The sequence below is a fragment of the Heptranchias perlo genome, chromosome 9 (genome assembly GCF_035084215.1).
Source record: "Heptranchias perlo isolate sHepPer1 chromosome 9, sHepPer1.hap1, whole genome shotgun sequence".
Lineage (NCBI taxonomy): Eukaryota > Metazoa > Chordata > Chondrichthyes > Hexanchiformes > Hexanchidae > Heptranchias > Heptranchias perlo.
This window is the reverse complement of record NC_090333.1, coordinates 70,860,999-70,881,901: the sequence shown is the minus strand read 5'-3', so window position 1 is coordinate 70,881,901 and position 20,903 is coordinate 70,860,999. Positions and strand designations below refer to the sequence as shown.

The following is a 20,903-nucleotide window of genomic DNA, read 5'->3' as shown; positions in this document are numbered from 1 at the left end:
CGACCCTGTGGGCAGAGAAAGAAATCTGAAATCCATGGGCTCACCACTCCCTATCTCTGTAACTTCCTCCAGCCCTATAACCCTTCGAGAACTCTGTGTTCCTCCAACTCTGGCCTCTTTCCATCCCCCGCTTCCTTCACCCTACCATTGGCGGCCGAGCTTTCAGCCGTCCAAGCCCTACGCTCTGAAATTGCCTCCCTAAATCTCTCCACCTCTCTCTCCTCTGAGACCCTCCAACCTCTTTGACCAAGCGTTTGGTCACCTGTCCTAATGTCTCCTGCTTTGGCTCAGTGTCAATTTCTGTTTGATTACACTCCTGTGAAGCACCTTGGGACGTTTTACTACATTAAAGGTGCTATATAACTGTGTTGTTGTTGAAAGACTTGTCATATATATTTTAAATACTGTACCGCCTCCAGTGCTATATCATACGACTAATCTCCATAGTGCAGTTGGACAGCGGAAAATGACAAAATAACAGATAATTCAGAGTCCCTAAATTTTGCAATAAAAGGATAAAATGCTGGAAACACTCAGCAGGTCAGGCAGCATCTGAGGGGAAAGGGGGGAGGGGAGAGCATTGGTGGGGAAGGGGGTGAGCATGGTGGGGGGAGGGGGTGGAGGAGGGGTGAGCATGGGAGGGGGAGCATGGAGGGGAGGGGTGAATTTGAGGAGGGAGGGATGAGCGTGGGGAGGGTGGGTGAGCGTGGGGAGGAGGGGGGAGTGTGAGGGTGTGAGTGGGGGAAGGGGGTCAATGTGGGGCAGTAGGGCTGAGCGTGGGGGTTGAAGGTAGGGGAGGGTGAGCTTGGGGAGGGAGGGTGGGGGGGTGAGGGTGTGAGTGGGAGAAGGTGGTCAACGTGGGGCGGTAGGGCTGAGCTTGGGGGTTGAAGGTAGGGGAGGGTGAGCTTGGGGAGGGAGGGTGGGGGGGTGAGGGTGTGAGTGGGGAAGGTGGGAGGGTGAGCATTAAGAGGGCTCTGCAGGGTGGCAGCATCTCACTCGAGGCTTTACCCCATGATAATTCTGACATATTCAGGAAGATGAACAAAAGAGCTTCAACTGTTCGATGTTCCATTCTCACATTACGAAGGTGCAGTTCTGATCGACTGTCGATAACTCAATTCATATTATTTAGCATTGCTGTTTTAGGTTATTTTTATCTCCTCCAATGTGATAGTAGATCTGGTTTGCTTCAGTGCTGCAAGGGTTAAGTCATCACTCACCACAGTGTGAACAAGTGAAGGCTTTTAGTAGAGGTCCTGTAGATCAGAGCAGGCTTATGACCTGCAATTTGTTAAGAGGAAGCATCTTTCATTGTTTTCTCCCTAACAGATCTTTTTGTATCGAATGCGTTCAGCACTGAAGTTAAAGCCCACTTGCCGTCACAGGGACGCAGTTTGTTGGGATATCGGTGAGCTGCATGGCCAAGTGATGGGAGTGTGGGTTCATGCCCACAGTCCCCCCCCCGAAACCCCCAACATTTCTCTCAATCTCAGCCATGCCACAGTGAGGAGCCAGACGAAAGCATTCTATCCCCCGCCACTCACAAAGGGAGGGAGCATTTCCCCCGTCCCCTCCCATTCCTCCCGCTCTATCCTCCATTCCTTCCAGTAGCCAGCATTGGGGGAAGACCGGCTATGATTCACCAACCCGTACAGCCAGTCTTTAGAGCAGGAGTCTCTCATTCTCAACTAAAAGTCCCTTCACGCCTTAATAAGGTGACCCTGGTGAAAGAGTCAGGGATTTCCCCCCCCCCGCCATTGATATATTCAGATGTGATTTTATTTTCTTTCCCCCTTCTCTCCTGAACCCTTCATCCCTTGCCCAAGTGACCATTACTTACGATGTGAGTCTGGCCTGGATCTGCAGGGCGTTGTGCAGTCATGCTTCATACTGCCCATCCACACATGCACATCCAGCAGAAGGTCAGTGTGTAGCAATCGGGACTGGAAGCCACGGGGCATTTTTTTTTAATGCCCGCCCCCACTCCCCATAGAGTGGGGACACTAAGCCCCGTTCTAGTGCTCACCGGAACTCAGAACATCAGCATGGCAAAAGGCTGTCAGATTTGGTTTGATTTCAGGACCTCCCATTTGCAACTGTAGGTATGTAGACACCTTGTTTGGCGAACTGCAGTTATGCTATTGCAAAAATAAAGGCATGTGATACTCAAGGGGATGTGGTCAATAAGATGGAAAGTTGGTTGCGGGGGCAGAAAGTAGAGGTAAATGGAATGTGATTTGGGCAGGGATAGTGCTGTCCCTCAGGGATCTGTGCTGAGCCTCCTTTTTGTTTTCTATTTATAAAAATGATTTGGATATAGGCTCAGGAGAAATAATGTGCTGATACTAAATTAAGGGGTGCGGCAAAGAAAGAACTTGCATTTGTATAGCGCCTTTTGTGTCCTCAGAATGTCCCAGAACACTTCACAATTCATTATTTTTTTTCAAAAGCAGTCACTGCTGTTATGGAGGCAAACATGGCAGTCAGTTTGCACAGAGCAAGGTCCCACATGCAGCAAACGAGCTGCAGTTAACTGAGCGGTTAATCTGTATTTGTTGCTGTTATTTGAGGGAAGAATTGTTGACGAGCACATCGGGTGATCTCCCCTGCCCTTCAAATAATGCCATGGGTTCTTTACATCCACCTGAACAGACAGATGTAAGTTTAACATCTCATCTGAAAAGACAGAATCTCCAACAGTGCAGCACTCCCTCTGTGCTGCATAAATTCAGGATTATCACCAGAAGAACAACAAAAGGGCAAGTCAGAAGACATTTTTTCACAAATTGGAACTTTCAGCTTTTTATCACAAGGGGTTATTGATTCAGAGACTATGGGCTTGAATTTAGCAGGCCTGCGGGTTCCCAGCGGGTGGTCCTCCGGGAGCGTGGAAAACGCGGACGGCTAATCGCGTGCGTCCCCCACGCGATCGCGGGATAATTGGACCGATTAAGCCCTGCTTCCGGGTTCTCCGCTCCCCAGCTGCGTGCCGGCCAGCTGCGCATGCGCAGTGCCGTCGACGCGATGTAGGAGCTCCACTTAAAGGGGCAGTCTCCCAAAGCCCCTCCTGCTGCAATCATTAGGTTTCTGACGATGGCTCAGCCAAGGGGAAAGGCTGCGCCCCGTTTTTCCGACCTAGCGCTGCAGCTGATGCTGGAGGGCGTGAGGAGGAGGAGGGACACGCTCTTCCCAGAAGATGGACGCAAGTTCCCTGCCGCCGCCACCAGGAAGGCATGGGCAGAGGTGGCGGCAGAGGTCAGCAGCAGGGGCAACACCCCAAGGACTTGGGAGCAGTGCCGCAAGCGCTTCAATGACCTGACTAGGTCTGGCAAGGTGAGTACACCAACGCACCCTCCCACAGCCCGTCCCCACCATCACGCCAAACAGATCACAACCCCTCCTGCACAGCCACCACTGCGCTCCATCAGCAATCCTCACAGCCACTCATTCACCATCCTCGCCGTGCACGCAAGTACCCACCGTCCCTGACCCCACCCGAACACTACCACACACCTCAATCCCCATGCAATGGGATGGGCACGTGGCACACGCATCCTCCCATCCATCTGCGCCACGCTCAACCCAACCACACCGATGCTCGATGCGTCTCACGATGCAATACGCACCCACTCACACATCTGTGTTTTGCCTTCACAGGAGAAGAGGAGCAAGAACAATCGCGAAAGGGCACGCACCGGAGGTGGCCCGCCGCAAGTGGTGGAGCTCACCGACGCCGAGGTGGAGGCGCTCGACCTCGCCCGCACGTGACATTGCCTGTCGGTGGCTGATGGCAAGTGTGTCGCTGCCGAAATAGCCGGTAAGGGAAAGCTGACACTCAACACCCATGATCGCGAGTGACCGTATCATCACCTGCCATCAGGCGCACTGTCAAGTTGGTCCACATGCCTCAAAGTGCCCTCTGTTCTCTTGCAGGTCCGTCTGTGTGTGAAGCGATCGAGGAGGGCGATTCCTCAGAGGACATGGCGGTCTCTGAGGGTGCATCATCACATCAGAGCCAACCATCCACCAGCGCAGAGACACGCACCTCGGTGGGTCCCCCTCGCCAACTAGTTGGGGTAGCACTCGGTGAGTCACCGCGCACGAGTGAGCATGAGCAGACCCTGGTGGCAGGGGCAGCCGCGGAGGGTCCGCGACGGAGGGAGCACTCATCTCCAGGCTCTGCTCAGCCGGACCCAGATGCTGAACCCAGGGGGTCACCAGTGAAAAGGAGAGTCGTCGAGGGGCACCAGCTAATTGCTGAGGTACTGGGAGAGGTGCCGCGCGCATTGTCCACAATAGCGCAGGCGATGGAGGAGTCCAACTCCTGCATGCGGGCATTGGTGGCGCAGGCACAGGAGGGTACCGGCGACACAGTGTCGCGGGTAGGTGCGGGACTGTCTGCGGTGGAGGACAGGCTGGCCTCCCTCGAGCGTCACGCACAGCTCCAGATCGAGTCCTTGCAGGCCCTGACAACGTCTGTACGGATTCAGGGTGAGCAACATTCCGCCGCCATCAACAGGCTGATGGATACACTAGGGGTGGCCTTGCAAGGCCTCACACATGCCATCCAAACTGCCGTCCAGCAGGGTGGAAGGGGTGATGTGGGCCGAGACCACGAGAGGGATGATGGTGACTGGGGACATGGAAGCGGGGACGCTTCTCAAGGCGCCCCCACGTCCCACCCGTTGCCCACCTCTCAACCAGTACCCGCAATGGTGCCTCCTCTCCAGGTGGCCGAGTCTGCCCCTGCCCCGGTGCAGGAGGAGCAGTCTGTGGAGGTGCCCTCACGGGCACCAAAACCCAGGGGCCGTCCGCCAAAAGCATCTACCCGGTCAAGGCGAGAACACGAGCAACCTGCCACTACCTCTGCTGGAGCCACAGGGGTAGCACCACGTAGGGGTACCCGGAAAAGAAATGCAAAGGCGTTATAATCACAAAGGGAATACACCAGGGTGTCTATTAATTTGTTCATTTTTTTTAATATCATGTCACATTGGAGATATTAAATACTCTATTCTCACCACTCCTGCCACCTCTCGTCCATTCTTCCGCGGCCTGTGCAATAGGTGCGTTCCGTGGAGGCCATCATGACGGCGAACACCTGCTGCCGCCCATTGGGCACACTGCTCTGGGTGCAGGAGTACTGGCAGCACTCTTCAGTGGAGGGGGCTGGTATGGCCGCTCGCATGTGCAGGTGAGGAGATGCGAGCGCCTCGCAGTGTCTGACTCTAGGAGAACCGTTGACGTATGAGTGCCTCCCTGGCCCAGCGACCATCCCGGTGAGTCGCGGTTCGGCGCATGGATCGTCCAACATCCTCTGGCGCCTCCTCCTCCTCCTCCTCCTCCTCCTCCTCCTCGCCCTCGCCGTCCTCAATGTGGGTGGCGGGTGTCGATGGGGCCTCCTCCAGCGGCACCCCTCTCTGTTGGGCCATGTTGTGCAGGGCACAGCAGACAACTATGATTCGTCCCACTCTGAATGGTGTGTATTGCAGCGCTCCCCCAGAACGATCAAGGCACCTGAAGCGCATCTTGAGAAGCCCTATGGTCTGCTCAATTGTAGACCTGGTAGCAGTGTGGCTGTCATTGTACCGACGCTCCGGCTCGGTGATGGGGTTCCTCAGAGGTGTCATGAGCCACGTGTGGAGGGGATACCCCTTGTCGCCGAGGAGCCAGCCGTTGCCGGCGTTGGGTGCCTGCAGGATGGGCGGGACGGCGGACTCCCTGAGGACGAAGGCATCGTGGCAGCTGCCGGGGTATCTGGCGCACACGTGTAGGAATCTCTGGCGGTGGTCACAGATGAGCTGGGCGTTCATGGAGTGATACCCCTTCCTGTTGATGAACAGCCCTGGCTCATGCGGAGGTGCCCGTATTGCGATGTGGGTGCAGTCGATTACACCCTGCACCCGCGGGAAGCCGGCCATGGCATGGAATCCAACCGCCCTCTCCATCTGGCTGCGCTCGTCCATGGCGAAGTTGATGTAGTGCGAGGCCCTGCGGAACAACCCATCGGTGACCTGCCTTATGCACTTGTGTGCAGAGGACTGACAGACCCCGGTGATGTCCCCGGTGGCACCCTGGAAGGAACCGGATGCGAAGAAGTTGAGGGCAGTGGTGACTTTGACGGCGACAGGTAAGAAGATGCTGCTTGGTCCATCAGGGAGCAGCTCGTTGTTAAGGAGGCTGCAGATGTCGGCGACTACCTGGCGATTGACTCTGAGCCGACGTATGCACTGCTCCTCGGAGAGGTCCATGAAGCTGAGCCTCGCTCTGTACACCCTGTGCGGAGGGTAGTGCCTCCTGCGACGCATCTCTCTCTGCGGTTGCCCTCCCTCCTGCTGTGCAGGTGGGTGTGCCACCGCACCGTGTTGGGGGGCCCCACGTCTCCGAGGCGGACGGCGTGGACTGCGAGGCTGCTGGGGCTGGTCATGCTGTTCGTCCTCCGACGATGTCAACGCACCACCCATCTGGCAGGTGTTGGTCTGAGGGGTTGTGCAGGGTAGGTGGGTGGTTCCTCGGACTGGGGCTGCGGTTTCGTGTCGGTCTGTCCTCTGGCTTGGCGGGGGGTGGTGGAGGGCAGGGGTTGCCCTATGTGACGCGGTGGCCTCCTGCGTGGGTGAGGGCTCTCCCCCGTGGAGTGCACCTTGGCACCTGCCACAGGCTGGTGGCTGCAACACGCCTGGTTCGAGAGGGACTGTTTCCCCCAGTGTGTGAAACTCACTGCCTTGAACCTAAAATCCCACACTTCCTCTTTTGACAGCTGCTTCAGCTCATTAAATGACCACAACGAGCAAGGTAAGTACACTCAAGTGGAACCCCGCTGGCTTTAATTGCCTGCGGGATTCCCACCAGCGGGGCTTGCGCGCGCAGCCCCGCACGTCAGCGCGGTACCCGGAAGTGGCCGGGATTTCGTCGCGATCCGGTCACGTGACCGGATATCGGGATTTTCGGGGCCACCCCGCTGGGAACCCGCCGGAAACACGACGCCAAAACCGAACCCTATAACATCATTTAAAAGGGAATTGGGTAAGTTCTTGAAAAAGAACAACAACTTCCCCATGCATAATGCCTTTAACATAGAAAAGCTTCACAGAGGCATAACTGGAAAAAAAAGAGTTTTAAGGAGGGATGGCCTTAAAGAAGGAGAGGAAGATGGAGAGGCGGAGGGTTTAGGGAGGGAATTTGATCGAAGGGCCTAGGCGACTGAAGGCATGGCTGCCAATGGATAGGCAAAGAGAGGGGTGGATACACAAAGGGCCAGAGTAAGAGGAATGAAGACCTTGCCGGGGGGGGGGGTGTTGGGTGGTGTTGTAGGGCTGGAGAAGGTTACAGAGGGAGGGAGGGCTAAGGCCATGAAGGGATTTAAACACCCGGGTGAGAATTTTAAATTTGTGGTGTTCGAGGACTGGGAGCCCATGTAGTTCAGTGAAGACGGGTGATGGGCATGTGGGATAAAATATAAGCAGCAGAGCTTTGGACGTGCTGAAGTTAACAGAGGTTGGGAGACAAGCTCGAAAAATATTGGAATAGTCGATACTGGATGTGACGAGGGTTTCAACAACAGATAGAGGCTGGCAGTGTTATGAAAGTAGAAGTAAGCGGTCTTTATGATGCAGAGGATATGGTGTCAGAAGCTCAGCTTGGCGTCAAATAAGACACCGAGATTGCCAAGTCTGATTCAGCAGTGAGACGGTGGCTGGAGAAGGAGAGGGAGTTGTTGGCAAAGGTATGGCGTTTGTTGCGGGAGTCAAAGACGATGGCTTGCCCATGTTAAACTGGAGGAAATTTCAGCTCATTCAAGACTGGATGTTGGACAAACAGTCGCACAACAAAGAGGCAGTGGAGAGGTCGAGAGAGGAGTTGGCGAAGTAGAACTGGTTGTCATCAGCATGCACCTGTAAGCTGACCCTATGTCTGCAGATTGTGTCGCCAAGAGGCAGCAAAGTAAATGAAGGAGAGAAGATGGCCCAGGATAGATTGTTGGGAGACTCCGCAGATGATGGTGCGAGGGCAGGAAAAGAAGCCATTGCTGGAGATGTTCTGATTACGATTGGATAGGTATGGGGGGAGCCTGGGGGTAGGTTTGGTTTGGTGGGCAAGGGGAATGGAGGGGAGCAGCAATGCCAGCTGAATGGACGGTTTCTATCTTGGTGACAAAAGTCCATGAGCTCCTCACACATGTTGCGAGTGGTGAGGAGGGGGGAGGCGGAGGGGAGGGGTTTAAGGAGACGGTTGATGGTGGAGAAAAGAAGTCGGGGGTTATCTTTTGCTCTCCAGGATGATCCTGGACTAGTGAGTGGTTTTGGCACAGGAAAGTGAGGCCTTGTAGAGCTTGATGTGAGGCAGATGTGCTGATGGATGGGTAAGCCAGCTGTGTGCCGATACGCTCAAAAGTCTACGCCCCTTCTACTTGAAGGAGCAAAGAGGTGGGGGGAGGTGGGGGTGCAAACCAAGTGTATGACCAGGATGGGAAGGAGTGAAGGTTTTGCTGGGGACATGGGCGTCAAAGACAGAGATGAAGGGAGTGTTTTAGCAAATTGACAGAGACCATATGAAACTTGAAGCAAGATGCTTTCCCATGAAGGAGTCAGGAATAAACTGCAGTGCCCTTCAGTTTGTTCAGTGAGTTGCTCTGGCGTCCTTACTGCCTGCCCTCTTAGCTGGGGAAATAGCGGTAGCATTGGTGGTAGGGTGGCGGGGAAGGTGGCTGGAGGTTGGATCTCCTGTGCAAAATGGTTTAAAATAAGTAAGTATTTAGAAAAGTCAAGAAGCGAGTTTAAATCTGTCATTGTCCTGCTGATGTAGTGGCTTAAGGGGCAAAGATCAGCTGTGAAATTCTGAAAGGAGTTTACATTTGTCTGGGCTTTCAAGGTGTTAAATGGGTTTGCCGGAGGAGGAAGCAGAGGTTGATGTTTTAATAAATGGGGGTCGACCCATGAAGGCCAAAGGTGATGGAAGTGTCAAGCAAAGACTCCGTCTTCTTGCTCAGTCACAGTTTGACAGTTGCTGTGCTGCGTGCGTGTAGAATTCCAGCGGAACAGAGTTGCTCTTTCACCATCTGTCAGCTGGGTGACCCCAAAATTCCACCTCAGCCCTTTGCCCAAGAACAAAGTAGGTTAGTGACGGTGAAGAAGTCTCAGACTGTCATGCTTGAACAACTGGGTTACGCACGGTCCTTTCACTTCCAGCCCAGACAGAGATGCTCGCTCTAAAGGTCCTGTGTGGAATGAGTTTGGGCTGTCTTTAACCCTATTCTGAGTGGGCGTGGTCCCACAGCACTAACCTGACCCTACTTTGAGAGTTCCACTCAAGAGAGGCCATTAGGATGGTTGGTGTGGGAAACAGAAATGCCACAATGATGCAGTATGGGGACGATCTTCAAAGGGAGGGTTGAAGCAGACGGGGGTGGGGGGCAGAGTTTAGGACATCTAATCTACCTTAAAACTGGCCTGAGCATGCTGACACTGGGTGCCTGAGTTGGGAATGTGTTCCACTTCTCAGCATCAGCAGCAGCATTCCTCGCCATTAACATGAAAAATGTAAAGCTACTGAATTGTCATGTGTCCCGAATGGTGCAGGTGCCACCTATACCTGTACCAGTGCCTCTCGGGCTTGTTGTCATGTTCCATGATTTGTCCAGCCGTATCTTGGCAGCGGTCAGCTTGTATACAATCTGCCTTTGAGTGACATGAAGAAGGAATGGTGCACGCACCTCAGTCTCTCCATTCGCTTGTCACGACAGGGGATCTGCCTCTGACCAGCAGTCTTCAGACGTAAAACCCAGTAATATGGGAAGACCGAGAGACTTCTTAAAGGTACAGGTATCTAGGGAATTGGATATATACTTGAAAAGGAAAAATTTGCAGAGCTGTAGGGAAAGAACGGGGAAGTGGGACTAATTGGATAGCTCTTTCAGAGAGCCAGCCCAGGCACGATGGGCCAAATGACGACCTCCTTCTGTGCTGTAAGGTTCTATGATTTTCCTCAAAAACATTTTCAAATTTGTGGCAATATTGAATTAATACCCTTCCCTTTTTAATAATGCTGCAACCTTCGTGTTTTTTGGCTGCCTTCTTAATGCAGTGATTTATTCCATATGTGTAATTTTTCTTTCTTCAATTCTAGCATGGCAGAGGTACAGAACTTCTTTGCTGCCAACAGTGTTCAGTATCTGGCACTGATCTTTGAAGACGAGAACTCCTACCTGGGCCGAGAGGTGAGCTATGTGCCTTTGGATTTCAATTACTGCTCATGTTTCAGCTAACCGTATGTGGCACTGCTTTAATCCCATTTACAGGATGCCTGCTGAGCTTCCCTTGTGTGTCTGCCCATCACAGTATTGAAAAGGCAGATAAAGGCCCACGGGCTTCTTATAATGCAGCTCAGTAACAAGCTGCGAAGTGGTATGCAACATTACAAGTAAAGCACACTCTTGAGTACTGCATCTCGCTGAGGGCCCCAGCTGAGATTAGGAGTGATGGTAACTAGTGACTTTGACTTTGTCCCCTCATCAAGATGAGGATGTCAGTTGTAGGGAATGGAATCATTTTCCTTTCTTTGTTAACTTTGTACAATCTACAGGACACACTGCAGCAACTTACCAAGGTTACTCTTACAGCATCCCCCTTCCCTGCGATAAGGACGAGGGCAGCAATGTCGTGGGAGCACCGTCACCTCCAAATCACATACCATCCTGACTCTGCTGCCCATATCCTAACTCGCAATAAGTCCCGTTCTCCCATCACGCCTGTGCTCACTGACCTACATTGGCTCCTGGTCCGGCAAGGCCTCGATTTTAAAATTCTTATCCTTGTTTTCAAATCCTTCCACGGCGTCGTCCCTCCCTATCTCTGTAACCTCCTTCAGCTCTACAACCCTCCCAGATCTCTGCACTCCTCCAATTCTGGCCTCTTGCGTGTCCCCGATTTTAATCGTTCCACCATTGGCGGCTGTGCTTTCAGCTGCCCAGGCCCTAAGCTCTGGAATTCCCTCCCTACACCTCTCCTCCTCTCCATCTCTCTTTCCTCTTTTAAGATGTTCCTTAAAACCTACCTCTTGGTTTTTGGTCACCTGTCCTAATATCTCCTCATGTGGTTGAGTCAAATTTTGTTTGATAATCGCTCATGTGAAGCCCCTTGGGACGTTTTACATGTGATGAAGAGACTTGTTGATGATGAGAGGCTGCGCGAGCTAGCTCGCATTTAAAATCATGAAGGCAACAGACAGGTAGATAAAGAACGATTCCTCTTTCTAGAACAAAGGGACACCATATTAAAATTATAACTAATCTGACTAAAAGTGATTCTTCAGACAAAGGGATCTGAGAATCTGAAGTGTGCTGTCTCAGAAAGCCATAGATAAAGAATTTACAAGTTAGATACTTACAGGGTAGTAAGGGATCTAGAGAAGGGGCAGAAAGTTGGGATTAGATGGATTACCATGGCTAACAAAATGATGGAACAAGTTCAATGGCCCAAATATCCTACTCTTGTTCCTAAAAGCAGGCTGGGATTGAGACTCAGAGTGGAAGGCATTGATTTGGTGCTGAGCCACACAGAGTAGGATATGCCCTGTTTGTCCTGAATTGACTGACCAAAGGCAGGTCATTGTAGGGACGCTAGAGCTGGCCTCCACCCCATGGGGATAAGGAGGAGAACAAAAAAAAATCAATCAGCTAATTACTCTGCTCCCGTGGTGGTAGTTGGTACGTGGATTTTTTTTTGAGGCAGCAAGGTTCAGCATCTGAGAAACGGAAAGCAAACATCCCACCTGAACGATGCTATCTCGAGACTTCTATTGGGATGTCCTGGCATGTGGTCAAGGACATAGACTAGACTTGTCTGTGAAGCACCATGTTGCAATGGCCTGCCAACATATATTGTCTGGGCTCGTACATGAACAGTGGTCACCAGACATGGAACCTGGCCCAGCCCGGCCCCCTATGGGACCGTATCCAACCAGGAGTGAGTGCCTTCAGGAGGGGAGGGACGGAGATTGAGGGGTGCAGCTAGCTAGAGAATTGGATCTGTAACTGGATTATTCTAGGTATGGAAATATAATGTGTTGATTTTCTGACAGGTGACTGAGGACGAGGTTGCGGAGGACTTTACATGTAACAATCCTGTCACCTGCCAGGAGAAACATTCATTTTGCAATGTCCACCTGGGGAAGGCCATGCTCAGCGAGTAGCTCCATAGATTTGCTTTGGGGCAGCATGCCTCATAGTTGTGGATCCTCCAACACTTCAGTTTCAAAATTCAGTAATCAGTCCACTACACTGCCGTGCCCAGTTGGCACTGAATTAAACCGCTGGCAAACAGGAGACAGGGTGATGCATTAGGTTTTACATAGAATTTACAGCACAGACACAGGCCATTCCACCCTACTGGTCTATGCCGGTGTTTATGCTCCATGCGAGCCTCCTCGCAACCTACTTCATCTAGCTCTATCACCATATTCTTCTATTCCTTTCTGCTTCATGTGCTTATCTAGCTTCCCCTTAAATGCATCTATGCTATTTGCCTCAACTACTCCATGTGGTAGCTAGTTCTCACCATTCACTGGGTAAAGATGTTTTTCCTAAATTCCATACTAGATTTATTAGTGATTCGTGCTCAAATCCAGCAGAGACTGATGGGATGAAAACCTCCTTGGCCTGCTGGGTGTATCGGTCCTATATGAATGAATTTGGACACTCTCAACCCAGTTCCATAGCATAAAGCTGCTCCTAATTTGGGACTAAATTGGGAATCACACTCAGAGGATGGCCAGTGAGGTATATTTGGGACTGTCCTGAGGGTAGGGGCTGAGGATACATTGTTGGAGCAGAGTTGAGGGAATCCTCACCACCCTATCCCGGGAGTTTTTGAAATGCTAAGTGTACTCCACTGATATATTTTTAAAAAACATGAAAGGGGGAACTTTAACTCTCCTGATCTTGTCACAAGTAACTGGTGTCAGTCCCTTCCCACCCTTTAGTATGTCTGTGGTGATAGAGGGTTGACATGCTAAAGGGTAGGAAGAGATTGACACCAATTACTTGTGATGATATGAGGAGTCAGTCTTCCATTGGGTTCGGATATAATCAGGAATTCAGTGAAATGGAGGGTAGATTAATGTGCCTTTTCAAATAAAATCTGTCTGCTTTGGGGAATTAATGCATTTCTAAATGCGACATTCAATCCTTTTTGTTGGAATTATGTCCTCGTTGTTGAATAATGGCACCACACAGCAACGGTTCAATTACAAGCTATCTTTTCCCTCTTTTTGTACGCAAGAGAGACAATTCTACGATGCTGTGGGGCAGACACTTCTGATAGCAAACAATAATTAGAGGATTCAACAAGGTAACCGAACACCTTGCTCCAAAACATCCTGTAGAATTATAATGTTGGAAGGTCAGTGCATCAGCTTACTTTGTTATGATGTAAGCGGGGTATTAGCAGTGCTCTCACTGACATTTCATTCAGTATGATGTAAAAGGGAAGGACTTGCATTTATATAGCGCCTTTCACGACCTCAGGGCGTCCCAAAGCGCTGTACATCCAATGAAGTACTTCTTGAAGCGTAGTCACTGGGGAAATGCGCAATTTCGAATGTAACGGTGCGATGTGGAATTTTTGTACTTTTCTACCTGAATTGTGGAAAGTACGCAGCAGAATAAATTATGTTGTGTTGGCTAGAGCTTCCAATCACCTAAGGTTAGTGTAAACGAGTTAGTGTCTGCGTAAAAACAGAGCTCACAGGAAATGCAGTATGAGCGCATTAATTGTTCGTATACGAACAAACATTCCATCCTGGGGATGTTGCCCATCCAAACTTGGGCTCTGTTTGGAGAAGGTATTTTGAACTCAGTTGAATCACTAGTTGTTACCCATCTATCACTGATGATGGTTGTGACGAGAGTAATTTGTGGTGATAACTAAGAGTACATTGGCTAAAGTGACAGTTCTGGTGATTTAAGTCAATGGAAACCCGGTTTAGCATGGATCTCCTTCACTGCAGGCTTTTTTTTTGAAACGTTGAATTCTAGTTTTACGAAAGTGGAACCTGGTCTTGGCTATGGTATCCACGTAGATGGCAGAGACGTTGGTTACGTACAGTGTTCTTCCGATCTGTCATACAGGGTAAAGCACAGGGCATCATATGGATGGTGGTCCTGGATCAAGGTACTGTTCGACGCTGGGTGTTTCAGAAGGTTTAACTGCAGCTGTGTTTTTAAAAAAAAGAACTTTTACATCTGGCACCAAGAACTTGGCCTCCATCAACTACCTCAGACCTGCATGTCGTACTGAGTGACAGTTCTGTCCCTGATTGGGAGTTGGAGCATTTGAGCTGCAATTTGAGCCAAGACCAGTCCAATGGTAGTGAAAGTCTGCCAGAGTTGTCTGCAGCCACCTATGAAAGGCAGATTTTGCACCAGCTGGAACTGGGACTTGATTTGGCTAATGAGGAAGCATAACTTCCTTGATAAATTCAGGACCTGCTGCCATTGTTTAGAGAGAGGGAGCTCTCATGAGCCAATAATCTAGATACAGATTGTCACACGGTATGCTACATTCTGCGAGAAACAACCACACTGGGTGGAGATATGAGGAGATCTCTGTTAGTCACCTACTTATTCCACATTGAGCCTTTCCACATGCTCTGATATCTGGAAGCACTTGTCCCTGAAGTTCTAGCTATCCTGTCAACCTCTGGGTCCTCTGCTGCGGCAATGCCATCCTGTAATTACCCTTCAGAATGAAGTTGATCAACACCCGTAGATCTAGAATGGATTAAAAACCATCTTCCTCTCAGAGGACACACTGGCCCAGATTTTGCTGAGAAAATAACAGCGTGTGAACGCTGCATGCTGTATTAATGTGCAAATCAGCCAGCGCAACTTGTGGCGAGGGAGAGATACACCATGAATTGCAAATCGCCACAAGTTTCTGTCTGATTTGTACCACTCCGCCATTAGCCTCATGAAAACGGCATCTTGCGTTTAACCTCCCCGTGATTTTCATGATGTTGCTGCATTTGCACATTAATTGCCAATTAAACTCGCCACAGAAAGTTAAGTCTTTTAACGACGTGATTACATTGAATGTGCAGCACAGAAGCAGGTCATTCGGCCCAACAGGTCCATGCCAGTGTTTATACTCCACACAAGCCTCCTTCCTCCCTCCTTCATCTCACTCTATCGACATATCCTTCTATTTCTTTATCCCTCATGTGTTTATCTAGTTTCCTCTTAAATGCATCTATGATGGTTGTTAATGATTGCAAGTCAGCCTCTTGTGCCCAGAAAGTGAACAATTGTAAGTGTGGAGTCTCATTCCTTCAGGATGTGAATTGTTTCAGGAGATTTTAAAAATGTCATATTTTGAATTTAAAAATGTTTTTTCTTAATTTTCCTTTTTTCTCTCTCTCTTAATCCAATCTTTCTTCCCCTCTCTTTTTTCTCTTTCTGTACTTGATTTGACATTGAATTCACCCACACTAATTCACCCTCCGCCTCAATCCTTCCTCTGTTTATTTCTCAATCCTTTAATCACATTGGTTAAGGAGAGACACTGTCCCATTGTTCACTCAAGTCCCAGATACTCTGTTGCCCTCGCTGCGCCCATTATCAGCTCACACTTCCAGCAACTTTGAGGGCAAAAAATGTTAAAACCTAAACATGCATGGAAAGTCTAACTAACAGAGCAAGCAGTGAGATTCCCCAGTCCAGCAAAGTCTGGGCCACTGTATCAATATACAACAGAATGCAACTGTACATAGATGCATTTAAGGGAAAACTAGATGAGGGAGAAATTAGTAGAAGGATATGCTGATAGGGTTAGATGAAGTAAGGTGGGAGGATACTCGTGTGGAGCATAAACACCGGCATAGACCTGTTCGGCCAAATGGCCTGTTTCTGTGCTGTGTAATTCTATGTCGTGGGGAGTCAAACTGAGTTTTCTTTGCTTAAAGGAATTGTCCGTTATCTGGGAAAGCAGGAGGACCATTTTGTAATGGTGTCAAGAATACTACTGCCTCATGAAGTGGAGGGCAAAGTCACCCAGTTTGTGATGAGCCAAGACCCTACTTGTCTCGTTGTAGTTCCCTTCTACCCAGCTTGCCAACAACCAGGGGCCGCAGTATGGTCAGTCACTGCTGTGGTAGGTTAGTCAGTCAGCAGCCAGGGTGGGGGGGGGTTACTTTCCGTTCTCTTTGCTTAGAATTTTTTTAACTGCATAGACTGTCTTCTCGCACAAAAGCAGCTCCATCTGCCCCAGATGAGAGGCCATCAAGCCATGTATGGGGTAGGACAAACTGCTTTTGAGGTTATGCTTTTCATCTATACCGGAGTGTCTAGGCATTGGGAAATGAGACTTTCTGCCTGACTTTCTTCCACTTACATCAGAAATGCATCTCAGCAACCAGTAGCATCGAAACTTTGGTAGAGGCTAGCGCCCTCTAGCTGGAGACAGGGCATTGCACATCAAGACCCAAGAAAGAAATTGGGCCTGAAACACCTTGAAAAATAGTTTCATTTTACTGCTCTTAGTTACCTGCAATATAAACAATAGTGGTTGATTATTTACTACAGTGAGGAACTGAGAATTTTCAGGATGATCCAAAGTGCAAAATTACAACACCTCCAACCAGTGTGTTACTCCAATATCAAGAATGCGGCAGCCTCCATTATTGCTTCTCAGACACAGTTTCTGTCACTGTTAAAACCAACTGTTCTGAGACTCGCTATAAGCAACTTGGTTAGTGCCTCCTACACGACGATTCAAAGCAGGCAAATTTGTCCTGTTGATAATTTTAGGGGGAACAAAATGAATTAGTGTGTGAGTATTAAACGGGAATCCCCAAAACTCCAGTAAAATTATCACCAGGACCGACTTCACCCTCAAAGAGTTTTTCTCCTACAGTGTCATTTTCCAGTTTCTTTTGGTTGGTTTGAAGGAAGCTTCTTATTGGTGCCTGTTGTCTCCACAGGTGACCTTGGATATGCTGCAGTACGAGAACATCGCCGTGCGGAGAGTTCTGAGCAGTGAAGAGAACCTCATGATGATGCTTGGTGTTCAGGATGTCCCCTCTTGCTACCTGTACTTCGCTAATAACACCCACAGGAAGGTCACAGTGTATGTATAACTCTCCAGTTACAAGTGTGTTGCACGGTCTGTGCGTCACTGGCCCTGCTGTCCGCCGTTGCCACATCTTCAGGACCATTGTAGCTGTTAACACAGGGCGTGTTATATATGATGCCATACGCGTGGAACTGAATGTCGATGGCTGTTTAATTATGCTGAATTCTTTCTGAAACATGTATCCCTGCCTCTCAATATCAATGATGTGGAGATGCCGGTGATGGACTGGGGTGGACAAATGTAAGGAGTCGCACACCACCAGGTTGTAGTCCAACAGCTTTATTTGAAATTTCAAATAAAGCTGTTGGACTATAACCTGGTGTTGTGCGACTCCTTACATTTCTCAATATCAAGGCATGCCCAATTCAAGTGGCCTTTTCCTAGCCCTCCTTAAGAACATAAGAAATAGGAGCAGGAGTAGGCCATATGGCCCCTCGAGCCTGCTCCGCCATTCAATAAGATCATGGCTGATCTTCAACCTCAACTTCACTGTCCCACGATCCCCATATCCCTTGATTCCCCTAGAGTCCAAAAATCTATCGATCTCAGTCTTGAATATATTCAACGACTCCGCATCCACAGCCCTCTGGGGTAGAGAATTTCAAAGATTCACAACCCTCTCAGTAAAGAAATTTCTCCTCATCTCGGTCCTAACTGGCCAACCCCTTATTCTGAGACTATCCCCACTAGTTCTAGACTCATCAGCCAGGCGAAACAATCTCTCAGCATCTACCCTGTCAAGCTCCCTCAGAATCTTATGTTTCACTGAAATCCCCTCTCATTCTTCTAAACTCCAGAGAGTATAGGCCCATTCTACTCAATCTCTCCTCATAGGACAACCCTCTCATCCCAGGAATCTAGTGAACTTTTGTTGGACGGCCTCTAAGGCAAGTATATCCTTCCTTAGATAAGGAGACCAAAACTGTGCACAGTAATCCAGGTGTGGTCTCACCAAAGCCCTTAGTACAATTGTAGTAAGACTTCCTTACTCTTGTACTCAAACCCCCTTGCAATAGAGGCCAACATGCCATTTGCCTTCCTAATTGCTTGCTGTACCTGCATGCTAACTCCATCTCACCAGGTAACCAGTCCAGGTGATTTGAACCATGCCACAACATTCAAATCTTAAAGATGCTGGCTTTTTTTATCCAAAATAAAGCCTTCCCATCTACTTTCTCTTGCTCTGTGGCCCACACTTGAGCTGAGCCGCGTGATCGGGTTGCAGTCACAGAGCGAGTGCAGTGGCCTTCCGACGGAGTAACTCCATGCAGAATAAACGATCGTGGGACATGTCAGTAACATTTCAATTGTCGCACCTCCCAGTTTCTGTGTCGCACTTTAAAAGAAATTATAGTATAACAATTATTGGCAACTACAGGAACATGCCCACCACCTCCACCCCCCAGCTCCATTCCCCCGACAGAAAATACTTTCTAATTGACTTCAGGATCACACTTTTATATTAGAAAAAAAAAAGCTACTCTGACCTCTGGGTGACCTGAGGGTCTGCCTAAGGACAGTAGGGCTCTAATTGATCCGGGAGAGCTCAGCAATTAACCTTACGGCCTGAAAGGAAGTCGCTAATGGAGACTTTCCAATCAAGTGTTAGTTGGTTGGTGCTTTATTAGCACCGACTGTTAGTGCGCTGACCCTGCCTGAGTTTGCTGGGGCAGCTTCATTTACATAATGTGGGTGACCTCCCAATTCATATTGGGCCTGGTGTTAGGAGTTTTAGGAGTGTTAGGGGGGGTGGCAGCTGGAGATTCTCCTCTAAGCAACCCCAATCACTGTCACAGATTCAAATTGTTGTGTCACATTTTTGAAAGCTGTTTACAAGGGGTGATTGGTAAGAGTAAAGAGATGCAGCCACTTAAAGTTGAATGCTTGCTTTTGGGGACAAAAATGTCAATGGCCTTTACAAAGGCTTCTAATATTTTTAATATCCTGGTCCATCTCCTATGGAATTGCTCATTGTAAATCGGGGAATATGGTCACCTGGCTCTCCAGTATTTATGTTGCTGTTTCTCCCTCGTTCTCTCCTCATCGCTCCTGTCTCGATCTTCTCTGCTCCTTCTTTCCCCTTAACTTTTTTTTTGCTTCTCCATTGTCTTATGTTTCAATGTCTTTTCTCCCTTCTTTTCCTCTTTCTTTCAGGAGGGCTGATGAGTAGCATAGCGGGGAAATGAGCCACCAACGGTTGCAGGACTCATTTCGGGTGGGGGTTTGTGGGCCATATGTGGCCCTCAGTGGCTCCCTATCCACCCTTTCCCCCAATCACACAGGCTTCCCACCGCCTTACCTGCTCCCCCAAGGACAGATAATGAGAGGCCAGAGGGCTCCACACATGTTTACAGAGAATACAGATTCAGCTGACAGTAGTCACCACTCTAGGCAAAAGTAACAACTCTAAGCCCAGGCTTTTGGGAGCGGCTGTGGCCTTTGATTAAAAACTTTAATGAAGACATATAAAAACACAAAAAAAAATTCAGTGGATAAACTTAATCATCTTATTATAAAATGTGGATTTTAAAAAAAAATTGTTTAAACCCTAATTTTGGACATTAGCAATTTGAATTACTGAGAAACAAACGGCAGTGAATTTTATTTCAGAAAGCCCTTTGAATGATTTGTGGGAACCCAGAAGCCAGATTGTGCAATCACAGGGTGATATACTCTATCAAATAGCAGCTATTGTGTGTCCCACCATGTGACACCTTTAACATTGAAAATACCTATACAGGAAAACAGGTATTGCATGTATTTATAATGAGTTTCCAATGAAATGCGCACATCAATTTAATATATTAAAGAAGATAGATATTTAAGCCTTTGCAAAGTCTCTCTGGGTAACAGAAATGGTTGACAGGAAACCGAGTCTTTAGCTGAGGGATGGAATGTTGTAACATTCGAGCAGCTTGCTTGATAGCTGGTGAAGTGGAGATGGTGCTGAATGAGTTGACAGTCAGGAGAGTGGCCCCGTTTGCCACTCGAGGGCACAGTGCCCATAGGGCAGCATTGCGGCAGGCCTGAAGGGAGGCAGAGAGAGAAAGAATATGAGGGCCTAGCTGACTGTTACTGCCACTGGCAGTGCCAGCTCTTTGGTGCATGTTAGTTGCACATATCCTTGCAGGAGATGGCACATCCCTGCCAGTGCTCCCTCTGCCTTTCAATGTGGGTGTGAGGATGATCTATAATAATAAACAGGATTCTTATACCCTAGTAATTCTGCATGTATACAGGTTTGTTATGTATAACAGGATATACTGTTATTATTTATATATTATGTGTTAAACCTCTTTTAAACAATATTATTTCTGTGAAATTCCTCTTTTCTAAAAACTGGAGAAAGCTTTTTTCATAGTGAAGGACTCACTTAAAAAAAACCCGTGGAAACAGGTGATTTTACAACATGCCATATTGTTAGTGAATGTAACATTTTGAGATTTTTGTCTATTTGTCCTGAAAGGAATTTTGATTTCATTTATATTGCGACGTTGCTATGAAGTTCGCTTCAGTTCAGAAAGGGTTAACTCCCCAGAGAAGAACAAGCTTCTTGGGATATTGTTTCGGATGAACAGCCATCTCGGAGGTGTGCATTCTGGTATGCCATGTCAGTTTTGAGACAATGGATGCCATTCAGCTCATCCCAGAGGTGTTCGCACCTTTTAATGTTAGAATGATTTTCATCTAGTACTTGTAGTGATGGGTGGGAAGGGGCTTAATTAAACAGTCAATGCGGTTGCCATATCACCCACACTAATGGGAGATCTTGCATTCAAG

General features: G+C 48.8%; 1 protein-coding gene across 1 annotated transcript in view; it reads left to right on the top strand.

Annotated features, from left to right (window-relative positions):
- Positions 1-20,903, top strand: part of qsox1 (quiescin Q6 sulfhydryl oxidase 1) — a 119,693-nt gene that overhangs the window by 42,411 nt on the left and 56,379 nt on the right. The window contains exons 5-6 of the mRNA XM_067990735.1: positions 10,123-10,213; positions 16,972-17,117. Of these exons, the coding sequence (XP_067846836.1) occupies positions 10,123-10,213; positions 16,972-17,117 (237 nt within the window). The remainder of the gene's footprint in view (positions 1-10,122; positions 10,214-16,971; positions 17,118-20,903) is intronic.